General features: G+C 41.9%; 1 protein-coding gene across 2 annotated transcripts in view; it reads right to left on the bottom strand.

Moving 5' to 3' along the window:
* Positions 1–22,428, bottom strand: part of GSR (glutathione-disulfide reductase) — a 45,277-nt gene that overhangs the window by 21,413 nt on the left and 1,436 nt on the right. Inside the window, exons 2-5 of one of the 2 annotated variants that reach the window (XM_061404402.1) lie at positions 8,869–8,895; positions 6,624–6,712; positions 5,019–5,088; positions 2,042–2,189 (exon numbers count right to left, since the gene is read on the bottom strand). In XM_061404402.1, coding sequence (XP_061260386.1) covers positions 2,042–2,189; positions 5,019–5,088; positions 6,624–6,712; positions 8,869–8,895 — 334 coding nt within the window. The remainder of the gene's footprint in view (positions 1–2,041; positions 2,190–5,018; positions 5,089–6,623; positions 6,713–8,868; positions 8,896–22,428) is intronic. The other variant, XM_061404403.1, reaches the window with a different exon arrangement.

The following is a 22,428-nucleotide window of genomic DNA, read 5'->3' on the forward strand; positions in this document are numbered from 1 at the left end:
ATTCTACTCTAACAACTTTCTAACTGGCCTTCCTCCTCTGTAAGTCACTGTCAGATTAGGTTTCTAAAATTACCACTTAGATCTTGTCACTACCCTATTTATAAGCTATTAATAATTGGTTTTCATGAATGACAGAGACTCCTTAATTTCACTTTGTAAGTCTTCACAATTTGGCCCTAAGCTTCTTCCAATTTCAGTTCAATGTATTTTGGGGGGCTTTTTTGCTGTACTATGTGGCATGTGGGATCTGAGTTCCCTGACCAGGGATTGAACCCGAGCCCTCTGCCTTGGGAGGGCAGAGTCTTGACCACTGGATCACCAGGGAAGTCCCAGTTCAATATATTTGCTTCTAGATTTCACTGCTAGAAAACTGGTTGAACTGACTGAATGTCCCTTAAAGACCTCATCACCCACTGGTTCTTCTGGCCTTTTTCTTCTTCAGCACATAATACTCAAATCTGTAAGCCCTTCTCCTGGCAAGTCTTTTTGGTCTATGCTAGCTCATAGTAATCCATCCCCCCTTTCAGCGACCCAACGCTCACTGTCTGGCAATCACCTTGGAATATTTACATTTCTCTGCATTTATTATTTATTTATTTATGTTTGCATTTATTTTTATTACATGTTTTTAATAAATGTATGTTTTAAAAAACTCAAAAAGCACCAAAGGCCACTGTGTGAAAAGCAGGTTGCTTTCCCACCCAGGGCTCTGGTGCTCTCCTAGGGTTTTGTGTGCCCTTCCAGATACCCCGGTGCATCTGCACAGTTTCCCCGCCTTTTTAAAACAACACAAACTGCAGCATATTATACACATTGTTCTGTACATTGCTTTCTTTCTCTAAACAATCCATTTTTAAAGCTGTTCCCTATCAGGATGTTTATATCCCATCTCACCAACTAAATTTTAAGTTATTTGACAACAGTATCTTTAACATTTTTTTTTTATACTAGTTGTTCTTTAGCTTTTGGGCCACATATCCCTTTTAAAAGCTTATGAAATTTTACGGATTCCCTCTCCACAGAGAAAGAAATACCTACATGCATAGAAACTCAAAATTTTCCATATCAGTTCAGGTTGGTCGTGGGTCTTCAGAAGCCAATCCATGGAGAGACTTCCCTGGTGGTCTAGTGGTGAAGACTGTGCACCCAATGCAGGAGACTTGGGTTCAATCCCTAGTCAGGGAACTAAGATCCCACGCGCTACATGGCATGGCCAAAAAAAAAGAAGAAGCCAATCCATGGAGAATATAAAAGTTTTATAAACCACGATCATCATCTATTAAAAACAAAGGGCTTATAACTAGTTGGGGAAAAAGATACAGTGTTTTCTATGACAGAACACAGCAATACCTTATGATTCCTCTCTGTGTATACAAAGTAAAGGCAGATGACTGTTGGAGATTCATTACTGCTTTAATTTCTAATTCTTTACATGAGAGAAAAATATGCATATAAGAAGGCTTTAATTAGCGGATGAAGTTATATCTATACAAGATTTCTCTCCTTTAAACAAAACAGTAAATGTCTCACAACAAACTGAGGCTAGAAACAGACTCCACTGTGCCGAGAGGGGAAGGATGGGGCACTTGCTGATTTTTCCTCCTGTGTTACCTGTAGCCTGGAGCTGGATGAAATATATCTTTCTTTGCCCCATCACTGAAAAGTCAAAGTGTTAGTCGCTCAGTCGTGTCCGACTCTCTGCGACCCCAAGGACTGAGCCTCTGTCCATGGAACTCTCCAGACAAGAAAACGAGTGGGCAAACCATTCCCTTCTCCAGTGGATCTTCCCAACACAGGGATCGAACCCAAGTCTCCTCACTGCAGGTAGATTCTTTACCATCTGAGCCACCAGGGAAGCCCTGCCCTGTCACTTAGGCACCACTTAAGCCAGTTACATTCAGGTTCTGCAGAGGCCTCCTCTCAGGTGTCCAAGACAAAGAACTGGCAAGGGGCAGATGCCCTGCTGTGGCGGGTATGGTGGGAAACAACGGTAAGGGCTGTCTGACTGTTATTTGTTAGCAGATGCCTTTGGAAGACTCACCGGGGATCTGGCTCTCCTGAGGAACCGAGGGCACACCTCCTGTGGCGATCAGGATGTGAGGAGCGGTGTATTTTTTCCCGTTGACCTCCACTGTGGGCTGAGGATCGCACGTGAATGCTGCATGGCCATGGATGATGTCTATGTGGGACTGGAGAAGAAAGCACGGTAACATTAGCCTGTTTGTAGGACTGAAAAACAAGGGAGTGGGGAGGGAAGTACTGGGAGTTTGGGGTTAGCAGATGCAAACGATTATATTTTGGATGGATAAACAACAGGGTCCTACAGTATAGCACAGGGAGCTATAGTCGATATCCTGTGATAAACTGCAATGGGAAACAATATGAAAAAAATATATATGTATAATTGAGGTACTTTGCATTATAGCAGAAATTAACAGAACACTGTAAATCAACTATATTTAAATTTTTTTAAAAAAAAGAGAGAGAGATTAAATAAAAAGATTAAAAAATTAAAACAAGGGAATTCCCCAGTGATCCAGTGGTTAGGACTTGGTGTTTTCACAGCCAGAGCCAGGGTTTGATCCCTGGTTGGGGAACTGACCTCAAGCTGCACGGCACAGCCAAAAAAAAAAGAACGTCCACCCCCTCCAAAAAAAAAGCAAAACAAAGCTTGCAGCAACTTATTTTTTCCAGTCTCTATGGAGGATTTTGGTTTATGGCTTGCTGATGCCAAGACAACTCTCTGACGTCCGAGTTTCTACAGAACTTCTAACTGTTGATTGATAGTTAGGTTGGGGGTTGCCATTGATGCTGAAGTATAAAGTAGAAATAAAGATGGAATCTTGGGTGAAAACCTAGAAACTAAAAAAGTATATATATATCCAAGTCATCCCATGAAGAAGAAGATTACATGTTTGTTCCCAAAAGGTGAAGGAGAAAGCCCTCCTCACTTGGAATGAAAACAGACTGAAGAACGATGTGTCTGGAGGAAAGAAGCCTGAGAAAAACAAGAAGAATAAAGGTGCAGGGAGCTGAGGCCAAAGCAGGGAGAAACACCATCCTTCTCTTCTCAAACGAAGAGGGGAAGAACATCACAATTACATGACTGTGAAGTTTTACACAGAAGGGGTTGAGAACTCAGATCTGATTTGCTCTCACTGTCAGCCTCCATGCCTGGGACTGAGTCTGAACTGCCAGCAAGTTTCTGCCAGCCATGATACATGCACAGGCAAAAAATGTGGGCAACCCACAAGGACACTGGAATCTTGTAAGCACGATCACGGAACAGGACGGTTTAAGTTTGAGCATACCTGGTTCTAAATTGAGCTATTTCCTCCTTTCTAATCAGCCCTCCAGGCCTGTTCTGCAGATGCCCTGCTTAATCAAGGTGAAACAAGATTGATGCCAAAAGCCACAAGGCTCCCAAAACACCTTCCTTCATGAGGTAATGATTTCCTATTGCCATGTTAGACAAAAAAGGGACTGAGTCGAGTGGCAATAAATATACGTAATCATTTAGGAAAGAAACTGATGAAATTTTACTTTTCATTCCCTAGGATATTTAACAGAAAGTTTCCTATTCTGAATTTCTGGATGACCTATGGTTCCTTTCCCATATGAGGTCATGGAAATTCTGCTACACACCAAGATTTGTGAGTATTAAAAAAATGTTGTTTCCTGAGTAGTTTTCCATTCTCTTTTGCAAAAGTATTTTAAACAAGTTCCATTAAAAAAAAATTTTTTTTTTTTAACTTGGGTGTCTTAGCATATAGCAAATGGCATCTCACATTCATGTCTATCAGCCTTAAAATCCCATGAACTCAGTGCACAGGGATCTGAAGACCAAATATGTTCCCTTTGAACTGGGCTTAAGGTCCGAAAATATCACCTTCTCAAAAAGAAACCTAATGAAAAGAACTAATATAAAAATATAAACATGCTGCTAAGGAGATTACAGTGGCCCAAATATAACCCAACTATACTGATCTAACATAACCTAAGCGATGCCGAAGTCTTAGAAGCTGCAGAGTGAGACCACAAAGACCAACGAAGGATGGTGAGAGTCATGCCGTCGAGAGAGTTGGGAATTCCCTGGTGGTTCAGTGGTTAGGACTCTGAGCTTTCACTGCCCAAGGCTGTGGGTTCAACCCCTGGTCGGGGAACTAGGATCCCGCAGGTCGTGTGGCCCAAAATAAATTGATTTAGAAAAAATAAATAAAAAAGAGGAAGGAGAGTTGGACGGTTCATGGTGCACAGTTCGTCGATGTCTCCAGCACAGTGCCATGGAAGAGGTGTGACATGGAAGCACAAAGGGGGGGCTTCTCTGGTGGCTCAGGCGGTAAAACACGAGGCAGGAAAGGCCTCAGGACAGCAAAGACCACCACAGTGTGCTGAAAGCAAACACACCGCGGCCTGATTTTCCTTTCACTTTTAGAGTCTTCATAGATATGTTTATTAATATACAAATAGATAAGCATCAACACATGTATTTCCTTTCTTCATTGGCCAAGAGGGCCTAAAACCAATAGTAGTAGCAATGAGCACATCTACAGCCCAGTTTATGTCTGCCTAATTTTGCTGACCGAACTACGTTCACAAAAATGCCCTTCTGAACCACAGCATGTCCTGAGTAGATCCAGCCACCAAGGACGGGGCTGTTCTGAGCAGGTGAGCAGTGGCAGCGTTCCAGGGAGATAATGGTCCTGAATTTAATCCACAAACTGGCACACTGTTACATAAATCAGGCTCTTAGGTGCTTGGTTTCTGGAACTGAGTGGAGGGCCAGACAGGTGCAGGCAGGTATTCGCTGAGACCTGGCACATACCACCATCTCTCCACAGAAACAGAAACAAGATTGATCTACCGAGTCCAATTTATGCTCTGACAGATCAACATCAAAACCATTAATCATAAAGAAAGAAAAGAGATAAATGTAGAGGCTGTGTTTCAGCCTGGCCAGATTCAGTTCTCCAGCAGAGAACAGCTCCTTCTCAAAGTTCAAATCCCGACACACTCACCTTGGTTAGATTATTTTGATAGATGGTGTTCAGGCGGCTCACATAGGCGTCCCGCTTTTCCTTTATAATCCTGCAATGAACCAGAGTCAGTACTGAGGATCCGTAGTCTCCTTGCTCAGTGGTAACTAGGGCCTCTGACCATGAACACCCCAGAGCAGAGAATCAGACTATCCACGAGAGCCCTGGGGGTGCGTGTCTCTAAAGGCAGGCGCCCCTTCCCCTGTGTCTGTCTGCTTTCCGTATGCATGCAGAGAAACCTTAATCTACTCCAGGGAAAACGTTCAGTTAACACAAACTGTTCATAAATTTTTTTCTGCACAAAAAGCAAGGACACTGCTTTGGCACAAAGCCTACTATGTCATGGCCACTCATTATTTGCTCAATAAATGAATAAATAAGCTAACTTTTAAAATGTATGGCTTCAGAGATGTTTATACGAGGGGATTCCCTGGCAGTCCAGAGGTTAGGACTCCCCATTTCCACTGCAGAGGGCATACGTCAATCCCTTGGAGAACTAAGATCTTGCATGCTGCAAGACGCAGCCAAAAGGAGACCAAAAAAAAGTTTATGGCAGTTCCTTTAAAAGTTAAACATAGGGGATTAAGAGGTTCAAATTATTATGCATAAAATAAGCTACAAAGATACATTGGACAGCACAGGGAATACAGCCAATGATTTATAATAACTACAAATGTAGTATAACCTTTAAAAGGTGTGAATCACTATGATCTACATCTGAAACTTATATAATATTGTATGCCAACTATACCTCAATAAAAAATAAATAACAGGTATAAAAGCTTCCCCAAAAAGTTAAAATATAAACTGTTACAAGACTCGGCAATTTTACTTCTAGGTGTAGACCCAAAAGAACTGAAAACAGGACTTGCAGACCAATGTTCATAACATCATTATTTACAACAGACAAAAGATGGAAAAAACCCAGGAGTCCATTGAAGGATGGATAAATACAACACAGTATATAAACATTAGGGACTATCACTCAGCCTTATAAGGAATGAAATTCTGACACATGCCACAGCATGGATGAACTCTAAAAATGTTAGGCTAAGTAAAATAAGCCAGGCATAAAAGGACAGATATTGGGTCAGGTACCTAGAATAGGCAAATCCATAGAGACAGAAGATAAAGTAGAGATACCAGGGGTTTGCGTGTGGGAGGGAAGACTGTTTAACAGGTACCCTGTTTCTGCTTGGGAGGCTGGAAAAGTTCTGGAAACGGATGTTGGTGATGGCTGTACAACACTATGAACATACATAATGCCACTGAATCAACAACTTTAAAATAGCTAACATGGACCTTGTATGTTGTATATGTATTTTAAAACCACTCTACTGAGGTATGATTGAGACACAAAAAGCTGTATGTATCTAATGTATACAACTCGATGAGTTTAGAGACAAGTATACACCTATGAAATTATCACTGCAGTCAATGCCACAAACATATCTATCACCTCCAAATGTTTGTTATATACCGTTTACATTAATAATAATAATACGTCCCCAAAAGTTTATGGTTCACTTCATTATGAAAGAAAACATTCACGCTTATAAACAGAACCATCTCAGCATTTATACATACCGCCAATTGAATTTACTTTCACAACTTTGAAAGCCATAGTCAACGTGGTCATGCATGAATTCAGAGTGGACAGCAGTGTTCCACATTACCTATATCAAAAAAAAAAGTGGTGCCTGAGTCTTGAGAGAAAAGAGATATTTTTTTCCTATAGAAAAATATAACTATATAACAATAGATAAAAATACTGATCTTTAAGTCACAAATAAAAACATAAGAAAAATAAATAAATAACAAATAAAACTAAACATTTTTAAAGAGAAGTTCAGAAATATGACCAGATAGATTTTCTAGTGAGGTTTCTGAAACGTTGGGGGAAATTACTTCTGCTCTTGAATTCATTCCCTAGTTTATAAGCTCTATAAAAGCAGAATAGTATATGCCTCACAGTTCTATTCACTACTGCTTACATTCATTCTAAGTTTCAGATTTCTTTAACCTTTTGCATCTATAACTTTAAAGTGATTTGGAAGGAAACTGTGAGATAAAACTGATCACTGGAAACTTTAAAAGAACGGACTCTTACTACGTATTCGGTAACTACAATATGTCTTTGTAAGGATATATGTAACCAGACACCTGGAACTCACAAGATTTGACTGGGATGTCGCCTATAATCTGTAAAAACTTTTTATACCAACTGATTGTCATGATAACTGAATTAAAACTGGCATCCAGAAGTCTAGATGGCAAACTGCCATTTTATTGGTCAGAAATGCCCGAGACTCCACTTTTAACAAGCCTTTGATTTTTTCTTTTTGCTTTTCTCCCCGTGTGCCTCAAAAAGAATAAACTGATGACTCTGCTGGACTCTTTTAACTGAGGTGCAGTTCTATCAACTGCTTACCACCATGGCATCCAAATACTATCCTCAGAAACATCATTCAAGCAACTTGAGAAATTCAATTTTAGAATGGCCAGGAGATACCCTAAGTCACATGACGCATGGTTTTAACATGGACAGTTTACAGGGCAATAGATTCCTGCTGAAAAACAAAAACTATCAGCATCAAGATAAAACAAAACAAAAAAAACCGACAATCTTGACACATCTTTTCAGGAGAAAAACCGTTCTAGTCTCCCTGAGAAAAAAATCAGAGCTGCACTGGAGCAGGTGAAAGACCAGATGGACTGAGGCAAATACCCGACTCTGTGCAAAGTCACTGAGGGTTCCAGGTAATAACTGAAGCCATGTGTGTGAGCCACACCCATCCATTTGCTACCCTCAGCTACTAGGTCTTGGTCATTTCGGCACTTGGGCTTAGAGTTGGATATAATCGTTTTTATTTCCTGGCTGGACCTCCCTATTGAGAAAAGGTTATCCTGTGCAGACAGATAATGCTTTTCTTTAACGTCATGACTATACACATTTGGTTGGCCTTTGTTCCTTCTAGACCATCAGAAGTTGGAGACGACACTGTGTTCTATTCCTGGTTATCTCCCCACTGTGTCCCCAAAGGAACTTTTTCCCTGTGAGAACTTAACCACAAGGTGAATGGTCAGGATGAATTTCCCTTGTATGTATGATGCAGTTAGTATCCAGGAGCTAATATTTTGTGGTTATCTCTGCAGCAGCCCCTCCCTCCCTTTTTCTGGGCTGAATATGCCGTTCACTTGCCCAGTCTCCTCTGCAGGGGTAGCCTGCCCTGGCCAGGAGAATCTAAAGCCATCTGTGGGGAAAGTGCTGGGTGAGGACATCCTGCCTGGAGCTCCACCAGCCATCCTGTGGCTTTGGGGCATGATACTACTGATCATACACTGAGGATACCAGAGTGGAAAGATGGAGAGAAGCCAGGGGTCTTTCAGATACTCTATCCCCAGGCATCTTTTCTCCCTCTTCAGGCTTCTTAATAAATGTTATTTGTGCATGCTCAGTCGCTCAGTTGTGTTCAACTCTTTGTGACCCCCTGGACTGTAGGCCACCAGGCTCCTCTGTCCCATGTGGATTCTCCAGGCAAGAATACTGGAGTGGGTTGTCATGCCCTTCTCCAGGGGATCTTCCTGACCCAGGGATCGAACCCTAATCTCCTGCATTGCAGGTGGATTCTTCACAACCAAGCCACCAGGGAAGCCCGAATGATATTTACAAACACAAATAAAAACTATCCTGTGGTTACCGTTAGTAGGTTTCTCAGCTCTTTTTTGAGGCAAGGATTTTAACTGGTACATCTGAAAATAACCTTATTCGGATCACGATTCACCAAATATGCCCAAGGGGAATGAAAGGAAGGAGGAATAAAAGCTCTACCTTTTTGGGTACACATCCGACATTCACCTAGAAAAAAATAAGAGGGACATATTTTAGGAAGATTCAATTCAAAATCATCAAAGAAACCTACAAAAGATGAAACCCAAGCATCCACCCTGGAGATTTACTCCCTTTTTTCTATTATAGAGTTGAAAAACTTATGAACAATACTTCCTTGTGCGAGAAGGCAGAGAATTTTACTTATCAGCATTTTGTCAAGAAAAGCAGTGGGTTGCAGGGGAGAACAAGTCCATTTCTGAGGCAGGGCAGTGGGGAGGGAGGCACTCCGGGGATGATACAGATCAGGAGGTAGCCAAGGTCAGAGCTTGCACAAGCCAAGAGGGACAAAGCAGAAGAGAAAGAGCAATGCAGTGGCGAGAGGACCCACCAGCTGAATAAAGGCAACTGAATCATTTGAGCAGCTGTCCTAGAGGATTTCTGAGAAATTTACTATAGCTTATGCTGGGTAAAACAACCAGAATGTCTCCTCTGAGAAAATCTATAGCAGAAAATTACATTATTTTTCAAGATCAAAGTATGATGATGAATCAAGCAGTAAAGTTCATCCATTATCTCTCTCTATGCTTATATACATGAAGATAATACACCATTTATACACTTATATTCATGTATATATATAGACCTTTATGTCTATATGTTAGAAACAGACCATAAACTTGACTCTTAGTCTTCTAGCAGCCAGTACAAAGGAGAACACAGATAGTAAGATTTCAGTAAAAACCAGCCAGATGTTTAAAAGCATACTATTAGATTGCCGGGAGAAATATCAATAACCTCAGATATGCAGATGACACCACCCTTATGGCAGAAAGTGAAGAGGAACTAAAAAGCCTCTTGATGAAAATGAAAGTGGAGAGTGAAAAAGTTGGCTTAAAGCTCAACATTCAGAAAACTAAGATCATGGCATCCGGTCCCATCACTTCATGGGAAATAGATGGGAAAACAGTGGAAACAGTGTCAGACTTTATTTTTCTGGGCTCCAAAATCACTGCAGATGGTGATTGCAGCCATGAAATTAAAAGACGCTTACTCCTTGGAAGGAAAGTTATGACCAACCTAGACAGCATATTCAAAAGCAGAGACATTGCTTTGCCAAAAAAGGTTCGTCTAGTCAGGGCTATGGTTTTTCCTGTGGTCATGTATGAATGTGAGAGTTGGACTGTGAAGAAGGCTGAGCGCCGAAGAATTGATGCTTTTAAACTGTGGTGTTGGAGAAGACTCTTGAGAGTCCCTTGGACTGCAAGAGATCCAACCAGTCCATTCTGAAGGAGATCAGTCCTGGGATTTCTTTGGAAGGAATGATGCTAAAGCTGAAACTCCAGTACTTTGGCCACCTCATGCGAAGAGTTGACTCATTGGATAAGACTCTGATGCTGGGAGGGATTGGGGGCAGGAGGAGAAGGGGATGATAGAGGATGAGATGGCTGGATGGCATCACTGACTCGATGGACGTGAGTCTCAGTGAACTCCGGGAGTTGGTGATGGACAGGGAAGCCTAGCGTGCTGCGATTCATGGGGTGGCAAAGAGTTGGACACAACTGAGCGACTGATCTGATCTGATTCATCATAAAAAAATATATAACTATTCAAACTCCTTAGAGAGAAATTCCTCCCAACCGTCCTTGTAAATTGTGATGTATATGTATACACACACATTTTTGTGTACATTTGTTTACTTCCTTTTGATCACACCCTAAAACTTATAACTTGAAAAAAACTGTGGCTAAGAGTAAGACTAATTAGTACTTAGGCAGCAATATTGTACTATAATTATGTAACATGATAAATATTCTTATATTAGGCAATCATATTACAATCGATAAATACATCAAAGTGACAGGCTATACACCTTAAACTTACACGATGTTAACACATCAAACTTATTCAACTATAAATATGTATTTTTTAAAGAGTAAGCCATTAAAACTGCACATACTATTTGGCACACACCCTTAGAGGTTAGCAATTCTAAATTTAGGACTGTATAAACGGTCACATATTATGTTCCAGCATCCAAAGAAACATAGATAAGGATGTGCATTCACTGTCACAGGGATTAACCGGAAACAAGGTAACTATCCATCATTAAGGAAGCATTATTACAGGGAAATTACTGTACACTGAGCCTATGGAATACTTTGCAGTCCTTTAAAAGGCCACAGTGATTTCTATTTACTGTTACAGAAGGGTTTCTTAGAATATTAAATGACAAAAAGAAAGCTGCAGAACAATTTGTTCTGTATATTCCGATTTACATTTATATATATTTGAAAATGTGCACATACAATTAAACACTTTGAGCACATACTCCATGTTATTAACAGTAGTCATCTCTGGGGAGGGAGAAAATGTTCATATTTTACTCCATATACTTTCTATAATGTCATTCCTTACTTGTGTAATTCATTTAGACAAAGAAATAAACCAAAATGATTTTATCTGGGTAGTGGAATTTAGATGGTTCATTCTTTGACCGCTCTTATCTGTTTTCAGTATTTTCTACTATACAATTATTTTTCTTTTACATGGAAACATTTGTAACATTGGAATAATTTATATCAGGTGCTCATAAGCTCTGCTGACCACGACCATAGAGAACTAGGCAGGCTCTCTGGATGCCTAAACATTACAGGTCTGGGGCCAAGTGTATGACTCTTGAGTAGTTTATTTTTTAGAAGTTTAACCATTCATTCATTCAGAAGTACTGATTAAGTGCTCACTCACTAATGCCAGAAATGATGCAAAACAGAGCACTAAATGGACGCAGACTCTGCTCTCATGGAGCCACAGTCCCGACCAGAAGGAGGTGCTTGGCCTGTCCAAGAAGCCGACTCCAGAGGCAGCAGCAGAATCACCCACATTCCCTAAAATCGCACTCTCGGGCCCGAAGTCAAAGGAGGAAGCTGGTAGAAAATTATGAGCTTTAGGAGCCAGAGAATCTGTCTAGCACACTTTGGGACCTGGGGCTAGGGCTGAATGCAAACCCATGACCTTGACGTACTCCTCCTCCTATTTTGGCAGCTCCTAGTGACAGGCCTCCAGGGGTTTCCACTGGTTTCCAAAACCTCAAACACTTCAGCGCAACCCAACTATCAAATGCCTCTTTGACGTGGAAGGAGAAAATGATTCGTTACCTACAAAACTGAGGAAGCTGGGGTGGAGAGCTCTACGCAGCCCTGGTCAACCCTCCTTCCCACTCTCTAGCTGAGGTTGAGCACAGACATAGAGTCAGACAGACAGAAGCTTGAATCCTCTACTTGCTGGTGGTTAGGGGTAAGTTTCTAAACCCTTCTGAGCACAGTTTCCTATCCCATAGAACGGGACTGATAATACTTATATTGTAGAGGTTTTGAGATGATCAGAGATGATGTATGTAAAGCACCTATTTTCTAATTCATGATACTTCTGATGATGCCACTGACCTCTCTGAATTATTTCTGCAGTCTGCCAGCTCTTCTGGTTATAGAAAAGCCATATGGAAAAGTGTGTGTTTTAGTCGTTCAGTTGTGCCTGACTATGTGATCCCACAGACCATAGCCCACCAGGCTCCTCTACCTATGAGATTCTCCAGGCAAGAATACTGGAGTGGGTTGCCATTTCCTCCTCCAGGGGATCTTCCTGACCCAGGGATTGAACCCGCGTCTCTTGCATTGGCTGGCAGATTTCTTACCACTGAGCCACCTAGGAAGCCTGAGAGTCCAATGATACCTGTGGCAAAATTCATGAGCTTCACCATTTAACCAAGGTCTGGCCTTCTAACCTACAATTCTGCCCAGACAAGTAAAAACGTCACAGTAACTCGGCTAATCTGCAATCTCATGGGTCAAGAATGTCACTGGTGCTTAAGTAACAGTAAGCTTCCTTCCTCTGGTTTCCCCCTTACTGCCTCCCATCACGAGTTGCCTATGGTTTCTTCCATCCATTTTCCTTCTTCACAGCCTAAAATCTAGCTCAGGACTGAGGCAGGAGCACTTAGCAAATGACAAATCGTCATTCACTAAGCAAAACTCTATCAGTTCATCAACAGCTTCTTTGAGCACAATCTTTCAGTCATGTTGCACAAGATACTGTTCTAGGGGCTCAGTGTTGATGACCAGAAGAGATAAAGATCTCTGTCTTTGGCAAGTCTCACCAGCTTTACATCCACAGCTAATAAGCCCCTGGACACCACTTACCCACGTCTCTTCACAATTCTGACCACTCCTGATGTGTGTTTTATTTCTCCACAATTTAGCTCCATTCTGACAGCATCCATTGGAGACAGGATCAGATCTCAGAGGTGAAGGGCTCAGTCCTACAAGACTGCCCTATCCCCCGTGTCAGTCACCAAACACAAGTCCAGATTATCAGCTGTGCTTCTGACCAACCTGCTATAGATTCAAAGTTTCAATGACTCCACCTCCCACCGCCCTTTCTTGGGTTTGATTAATTTGTAAGAGTGGCTCACAGGACCTAGAGAAACGTGTGATAAAACATTTTACTCACGAGATTACCAGTTCATTATAAAAAGCTATAACGTAACTCAGGAGCAGACCAATGGAAGAGATGTGCAGGGTAAGCTATGTAGGAAGGGGTGTGGAGCCCTCATGCCCTCTCTGGGCACACACGCCACTCTCCTCAAATCTCCAAGTGTTCACCAACCCAGAAGCTCTCTGAACTCTGTCCTTTTGGTTTTCTCTGAAGGCTTCCATTACACAGTCAGGGTTGACTAAATCAGTGGCCACTGGTGTTATTCGACCTCCAAACCCTTGTCCTTTCCTTCCCAAGGTCAGGGGGTTAGGCTGGTTCCTTTGCCAACCAGGACCTATGCTTACATTCTTTCCATCAGACACCTCATTAACATAAACCCAGGTGAGGCTGAATGTCAAGGCACTCATCATATAGTAAACTCCAAAGGTTTTAAGAGCTCTGTGCCAGAAATGGGAACAAAGATCGAATACGTATTTCTTATTATAAATACAATTATCACACCCTGGCACATATTAAACATTTAATATCCATGTCTTTTACCTTCAAATTTCAGATGAAAGTTAGTCTGGGAAGGCATCTAGCTTGAAAGAAGAGTGAAGGTATTCTATATAAAACAGAATTTAAAGCAAGAAAATGAACTTATGTAAGAGGTATTCAAATGTTAGAACTAAAATTGTTTGAGCTCAATTCTTATTTTAGCAGATCCTTAGATTAACATATAATCTTCCAGTCCTAGGGATCAAACACAAATGAACTCCTACTCTGGGGCAACCAGGAGAAATCAGATTCAGCTATGTGAGACAAGCTCCTCTAGGGTGTCACTTTTCTCTACCACCTGACACCCACTGAGTGATATCTGGCCCCACAGCTCTTGCTCACCCCCAAAAGAAAAAGGATCTAGGATCCCATATCCTATTTAATATCTCATGTTGCAACATTCAGTGAATAAATGGTTATTAATTGTGACTGTGTGAAATCTGCTTAGAAATGCGGAAGGTCACTCATATTTCCATAAAATTCTTTAATTCCACTCGACCAGAAAAATTCTGTTGCTACTTGTGCAAAATACCTTTTACACGCAAGCAGGAACTCTGAAGGATTAAGAGGCAGCCTTTCTTTTACCGGTCTTGCAAATTTAGTGGGTTCTGAGGTGGATGGCAAAACAACATTACTAAGACTGTTGCAAAAGATTAAACAATCAACAAGGTAAATCAAAAGACTTCAATAATAGGATTTGCCTGCTTCAAGAACCCCACCCTTTCTGATCACTCCTTTCTTTGGCACTTATAAACACAGGTGTGCCTCATTTTATGAAACTCTCAACTCATGAAACCATCAGGATTATTTTCTGGTTTTGAGGTATCTTTGTCAATACTGAAGGAACTAATGGCCAGGTTCCCTAAACTGAGCTCTCCTTTTAATAAATGTTCATTTAAAAATGCATGTTCGACCTTGGGAAAGTGTTAGTTGGTCAGTTGTGTCCGACTCTTTGCAACCCCGTGGACTGTATAGTCTGCTAGGCTCCTCTGTCCATGGGACTCACCAGGCAAGAATACTGGAGTGGGTTGTCATTGCCGTCTCTAGGGGCTCTTCCTGACCCAGAGATGGAACCTGAGTCTCCTACATTGCAGGCAGATTCTTTACAATCTGAGCCACCAGGGAAGCCAACCTTGGAACATCATAGTAAAATAAGACAGTCACAGAAAGATAGCTATTGCATGATTCCACTTACATGAGGGATCTAAGACAGTCAAATTCAAAGAATCGAACAGCGGAATGGTGGCTGCCAGGGCTGGGGGTGGGAGAGGGCAATGTGGATTTACCAATTAACAGGCTCCAAATCTCGATAAGCAGGATGTTTTAAAGATCTGTTGTACAACACTGTACCTACAGTCAGCAATACTGTTGTTGTTCAGTCGCTCAGTCGTGTCAGACTCTTTGCGACCCCATGGACTGCAGCATGCCAGGCCTCCTCCCTGTCCATCACCAACTCCTGGAGCTTGCTGAAATTTATATCCATTGAGTTGGTGATGCAGTACTGTACACTTAAAATTTTGTTAAAAGGGTAGATTTCATGTTAGGTATTATTACCATTAAAAAATATGTATGTTCAGCCTACTGGGGCTACAGATGCTATAATATCAAAGTACATGCTACTACCTCCAAGTTAGTGTATGATTTACCTGTTATACCACATAATTGTTTGCAGCCTGAAGTGAAGAAGTGTTAAGTTGCTTAGTCATGTTCGACTCTCTGCGACCTCATGAACTGTAGCCCACCAGGCCTCTCTGTCCATGGGATTCTCCAGCCAAGAATACTGGAGTGGGTTGCCATTTCCTTCTCCAGGGCATCTTCCCGACCAGGGGCACATTCCTTACCATCTGAGCCACCAGGGAAGCCCTGTAAACAGCCTAGATGAATACAGACAACAATTTACCAGATGGCTGTTTCTCAGGCCTCTTTTAAAGCCTCTACTCCTCCGGCTGGTCTCTCCATCTGGCGTGTACAGCACAGCTCACTGTGACATTAATGATCAAGAAGACTTTTGCTAAGTGCAAACTTTCCATTATAAAATAAGTAAGTCACAGGGATGTAACTACATACAGCATGGTGACTACAGTTAATAACACTATTTGAAAGCTGCTAAGAGGGCAGATCTTAAAAGTTTACAAGAGGGGACTTCCCTGGCAGTCCAGTGGCTAAGGCTCCACACTCCCAATGCAGGGGGCCCAGGTTCTATCCCTGGTTGGGAAACTAAGATCCCACAAGCCACAACTAAGAGTTTGCATACAACTAGGACCTAGCTCAGTCAAATAAATTAATTAAAATAAAAGTGGGAAAAAAAAAGTTCACAGGAAAAACTTGTAACTATGTATTGTGACAGATGTTAACTACATTTATGGTGGTGACCATTTCACAATATATACAAATGTCAAATTATCTGAAAGTAATATAATACATATTAAAAAAAAAAGACTTTTTGTCCAGGGATCAACCTGGACAAAAAGTTACTCCCTAACTCTCATTGGTTAAGAACCTCATACTGATACACTAAAAACTGGGTTAGTCTTTATCGCTGCATCAGTACACTCAGCAAGAACTCCTGCAGGCCCTGGGGCAAGGGAATAGTAAGTCAGAAAGAAGGGCCCTGAACCACGGCGACCAAGCTCTCAGAAGGCTCTAGTTCACCCTGGCTTTGGGCAACCTCTGCATTTTCCCTTGGTCTGCACTTGATCATAAGACAAGCATGATACAGGCAGGCCTCGGAGATATTTCGGGTTTGGCTCCAGACCACCGAAATAAAGTGAGTACCCCAAGAGTCACGTGAATTTTTTTGGTTTCCTAGTTCATACAACAGTTATGTTTACACTACACTGTAGTCAATTAAGTGTGTAACAGCACTGAGAAAAACGGCACAAAACTAAGAAGCACTTTATTGCTAAAAAATGCTAACCGTCATCTGAGTCCTCACCAAGTCGTGTAGTTACAATCAAAGATCACTGATGGCAGACCACCATAACAGATACAATAATGAAGAAAAAGTCTGAACTACCACGGGAGTTAAAATGACACAGAGACACGAAGTGAGCAAATGCTGCTACAGAAATGGCACCAAGAGATGCGGGCAACGCAGAGCAGCCACAGGCCTGCAGTTTGTAAAAAGGAAACACAAACACAGAATCTGCAAAGTGCTACAAAACGAGTCACGTTCCTATTTACCTTTTTGGAGACTCCACAGAATGAACTCAAAAATTATCTCATGTATTCTCCAGCCCTCAGAAATGAATGACTTGCAGTAGGCAATACAAGATTACTTACTTCTGATTGAATGCTAAAAAGATGATTTCTTTCAGCTTCCCATTTTTAATGTCTAACCTGATCCAGAAAAATAAAGACTGATTTAAGAGTGGAATCATGTTACTAGAGCTGCACAAGCCTTTTTCCCTAGTTCATCCACTAGACGTTTAGTAGCAGTTCTAGCCTTCACTTATTTCCACGCTGAACTTGAGGGCAACAGAATGTGGTACTCCAAAATAGTGGGCCACCCTACTGCCCATGCCACTCCTCCAGCATTATTTTGAGGTGAAGACAATTTAGAAACAGCAGACAGGAGGAACTCTGATCTCCCCACCTTTGTGCTGAAAAGCAAAGCTAACATTTCCCTTAGTGAAGGTGTTTCCCACCCAATCCTATACTAGCTGGAGAAAAACCCTTATCACTGGAGATGGAAAGGTAGCAATGAGAAGAATCTGTGCGCACACACACACACACACACACACACCTTATAAAGTAACTCTTATCTTCCATTAGTTTCCCCCCATATATTTACCTTCCCACAATTTATTGCCTCTAGATGTCCAGATCCCTCTTCCTTTGGTTACTTTTCCACAATTTGTCACCCTCTGTTAATGTGTATTAAGCTTCCAGGTCTACGAGTTCCTTTTTTCCCAATTCTTTTCTGTGACACTCATGTGTGCATGGGAAATAAACCTTTTCTCCCATTAATCTGCCCATTGTCAAGTTTAATTTGCAGGCCCCAGCTACTGAACATAAAAGGGTGGAGGAAACGTTTTTCCTTCCCTACAGAACACAGTATGGGACATAGTCGTCTCAAACCTGAGTTAGTAACAGTTTAAGGTGATAAACTCCACCAAGGAAAGTGAACTCTCAGTATACCAACACAGGTCACTCATCCTGAAAACATCTGTCTCCTTGGAAGGGGCCGACCCCATTATATCACAAAAGGAACAAAAGCATCCAGGAAAAGGAAAACTGTATATGTGGCAAGCAGTCACACCACATATACACCCATGGAAGGCATTTACTCTGGAAGCATGAAACTATGAAAGCAGGGAATGACTCTTGGACCAAACTCATTATCATCTGACCCCGACAACTGTGCAGGGTTCACCAGATTCGTTCTTGTGCTTCCATGGGGTCGAATTCAGTCTTCACACAGTTCCTGCTTCCCATAAAGCCTGCAGCATTGTGTCTGGCTCAAGTATACCAGAATCAGAATCGGGCTCTTCATAACAATACACCTGCCGGGGCTTCACTCCAGACCTGCTAAATCAGGAGCTCTGAAGTGGCCACCCACCTGGTAGATTCCAAAGCAAGCGTTTTTTGTTTTGCTTTGGTTTTTAATTTGGCTGCATCAGGTCTTAGTTGCAGGATCTTCGTTGTGGCATGCGGGCTCTTTCGTTTTGGAAGGTGGGACCTAGTTCCCTGACCTGGGATCGAACCGAGGATCCCCACATTGAGAGAGTGGAGTTTTAGCCACAAAATGATGACTGATTCCTAAGAGGCAGAAGAAGCTTCCTTCTGTGTAGCTGAGAAGAGTGATTAAAAATGTTTATCAAGTCATAAATTACTCTACACAATGACACCAAAGCCACAGCTTCTGATGGCTGGGCTGCTAATTCCATAGATTATTTTATGCTTGGTTTGTTTTCAACCACATTTCAGCTGACACTCAATTTGCTCCTTGGTAAAAATGAGGGTCCTAGGCTAGAACACGGAGAAGGCCCTGGCACCCCACTCCAGTACTCTTGCCTGGAAACTCCCATGGACGGAGGAGCCTGGTAGGCTATAGTCTATGGGATCACTAAGAGTCAGACACGATTGAGCGACTTCACTTTAACTTTCCTGCATTGGAGAAGGAAATGGCAACCCACTCCAGTGTTCTTGGTTGGAGAATCCCAGGGACGGCGGAGCCTAGTGGGCTGCCATCTATGGGGTTGCACAGAGTCAGACACAACTGAAGTGACTTAGCAATAGCAGTAGCAGGCTAGAACAATGCTTCTAAATTCCTATAAGGTTCTATGTGAGTCTGATCCTTAATGAAATGAAAGCAACAAGGCACATGCCCCATTTTCATAAAGCTAAAAGTATTTAATTTAAAGGACTGTCAGGGCTTCCCTGGCAGTTTAATGGTTAGGGTTCCGCATTTCCACTGCAGGGGGCATGGGACTGTTACCTGGGCAGGAAACTAAGATCTCATAAGCCACACAGCATGGCCAAATAAATAAAGAACTGTCCTTTACTTAAAATTATAAGCTTCCTACTTTTAATAAAAAAAATTCTTGATAAAAATGATAGTAATACAATTTTTTCAAATGGTCATTAAAAAAAATTGAGTCAGCAAGCTTATGTTAGTGCTTCCTATTTAAAAAAAAAAACTATAGTAAGACTGAATTAGTAGAGCTCCAAAATCATTTCCAACTTCATCAATCCTTGAGTCTAAGCTTTCATGAAGGAAGGCTAAAAACAAAAATGTATACTTTTTTATTTGTTAAAAACCACATGGAAAATTTAGAAATTACATATAATGAAAGGAGATCAGCCCTGGGATTTCTTTGGAGGGAATGATGCTGAAGCTGAAACTCCAGTACTTTGGCCACCTCATGCAAAGAGCTGACTCACTGGAAAAGACCCTGATGCTGGGAGGGATTGGGGGCAGGAGGAGAAGGGGATGACAGAGGATGAGATGGCTGGATGGCATCACTGACTCGATGGACGCTGAGTCTGAGTGAACTCTGTGAGTTGGTGATGGACAGGGAGGCCTGGCGTGCTGCGATTCATGGGGTCGCAAAGAGTTGGACACAACTGAGCGACTGAACTGATTACAATATAAGCTCCATGAGGATGGGGATTTTTATCTGCTTTGTCTGTTGCTATGACCACAGCATCGAAAAATGTACCTATATACCTGGTATACTAATAAACGAGCAAATAATTAAAAACAAAACGTAATCGCACTCCCTGTAAATTATCACCACCACCAGAAGGCTCTAACCTGACACTTCTGTGTGAATTCACCCACAGCAAAAAATTTAAAAATCCACCAAGCTTGAGATCTATATATTTTTTAAAGTTTATGCTCTTAGGAATTATTTATTTATTTATTATTTTTGGCTGTTCTGGGTTTTTGTTGCTGCGCATGCAGCCTTCTCACTGTGGTGGCTTCTCTTGTTACACAGCACAGGCTCTGGGCGCCAGGGCTCCAGTAGTTGCAGCACGTGGCTCAGTAGCTGTGGTGCACGGGCTAAGTTGCTTGCTCCATGGCATGTGGGATTTCTGGATCAGGAATCGAACCCATGTCCCCTGCATTGGCAGACGGATTCTCATCCACTGTGCCACCAGGGAAGTCCCTAGATTTATATATTTAAGGAAAAAACTGGTTGGAGAGTCAAAAGTAAAGAAACATCTATGTCAATTTCCCAAGGGACATCTCTCAACAGTATTAATACCTTGACCATAAAACCACTTTTACAGTGTCCTTTTCCTGCTCAAAATCCTTCCATAGTTCACTGTGCTTCCAGAAACACTATATTTTTACTACCCCTGCCCATCAGCTTCTCTCTCTCATTGGAGACACCTCTGCTCCAGTCAAATTTGATTACACAACACACCCTGCCTCTGTGCCTAAGCCCCTGACCTACCCTGTCAAAAAATGATATACATCCAGTTCAAGTTCACAAAGATATTATTATCTCCATCCCCAAACTATCCAATGTGCCCAAGCAGACGTGATCATTTCTCAACTACTCTAAGGGAACCTCACTCTGGTGCCATAGCACTCTGGGGTTGACTGTCTACAATACGTTTTGCTCCCCTATCATACAGTAAATTTCTAGAGGGAAGATACCTTTGCCCACAAATCTTGGTATCTACCCTTATCTCTCAACCACCTCCAGTCCAAATACTTCGCACTTAAGAGAAGTGAAGTGAAGACAGGAACAAATGAAATGTGCTTCCATTTTCCCTACACCTGTTTGAAAATCACTGCATGTAAGGAATTTGTTATGGCACCTGCAGATAACCCAGATAATGAGAATCCTGCTGCTGCTAAGTCGCTTCAGTCGAGAATCCTGGGACAAATCTAAACTCAACGTTTTATCAATTAGTTACTATCTTCTCTGATAGTCAAGGCATACTACACCCTTCCTGGCATTTCAAAACCAAATCCAGTTTGATACAAGCCCAAATGGCACATCATAAAAATATGAAATGGGGGATTTTCCCCAAGAGATCAGTGTTTACTGAAAACTAAATTGTAGCAGCAGAATGGGATAAGGAAAGTGAAAGTGAAGTCACTCAGTCGTACCCCGACTCTTTGCGACCCCATGGACTATAACCTACCACGTTCCTCCGTCCATGGGATTTTCCAGGCAAGAATACTGGAGTGAGTTGCTATTTCCTTCTCCAGGAGATCTTTCCAACCCAGGGAATGAACCTGAGTCTCCCGCATTGTAAGCAGACGCTTTACCGTCTGAGCCACCAGGGAAGTCCGAGCCACCAGCGAAGTCCGAGATAAGCAAAGCCAGGTTCTTTATAAGGAAACAGTGAGTGGCTAATTTCTAAGCTGTCCTTTGCTAGCTCTCCAAAGTAGTTGATTTTTTTTTTTTAATTGGAAGTAGCTGATCTTGTAATTCATCTATTTACGTTTCTAACAGGAATCTAAAAGTGGGGGCATCCCCTTCTTGATTAATACCAATTAATCAAGACAATTTAATCAAGACAATGATAAAGGATGCCACAGGCTGATTAGGACATTCACGAGGAAGAAGGAAAACGGAAAAGCAGAGAGGGACTAAAATGGGCAGCTATCAAGTGATGTCACCGGCTGTCCTGGGGGCCTCTTACTGGCACCCCTCCATCTGCTTTCTGCAGTCAGACTTCTTCGAGGCTCCGTCTGGACTAAGGTGTCACGGTACAAGTTGATCATTAAACTGTCATTTTTCCTTTCGTCGTTCCCACTTCCGTTTTGAACTTCAAAAAAGAGCACTGGACACTGGAGACAGTGTCCTGTCTCCTTTAACCTTTCACAGCTGTTAATTTTGAATTTCATTCACATACGGTTACTGAGCAGGGACTTTGTTAAAGTGATAAGAGGCTGAAAACATACAAACCCGCTTCTGCCTTTAAGGAGTTCCCAATGTAGTGTCATTTAAGCATCTCTCTCCAAAGGAACTTCAAGAACCCATTCCCAAGTCAAGGGACTCGTAGATACAACTTTTCTTTCTTTCTTTCTTTTTTTTTTTTTTGGCCGCATGCGAGGCACGCGCG

The sequence above is a fragment of the Bos javanicus genome, chromosome 27, assembly GCF_032452875.1.
Source record: "Bos javanicus breed banteng chromosome 27, ARS-OSU_banteng_1.0, whole genome shotgun sequence".
Lineage (NCBI taxonomy): Eukaryota > Metazoa > Chordata > Mammalia > Artiodactyla > Bovidae > Bos > Bos javanicus.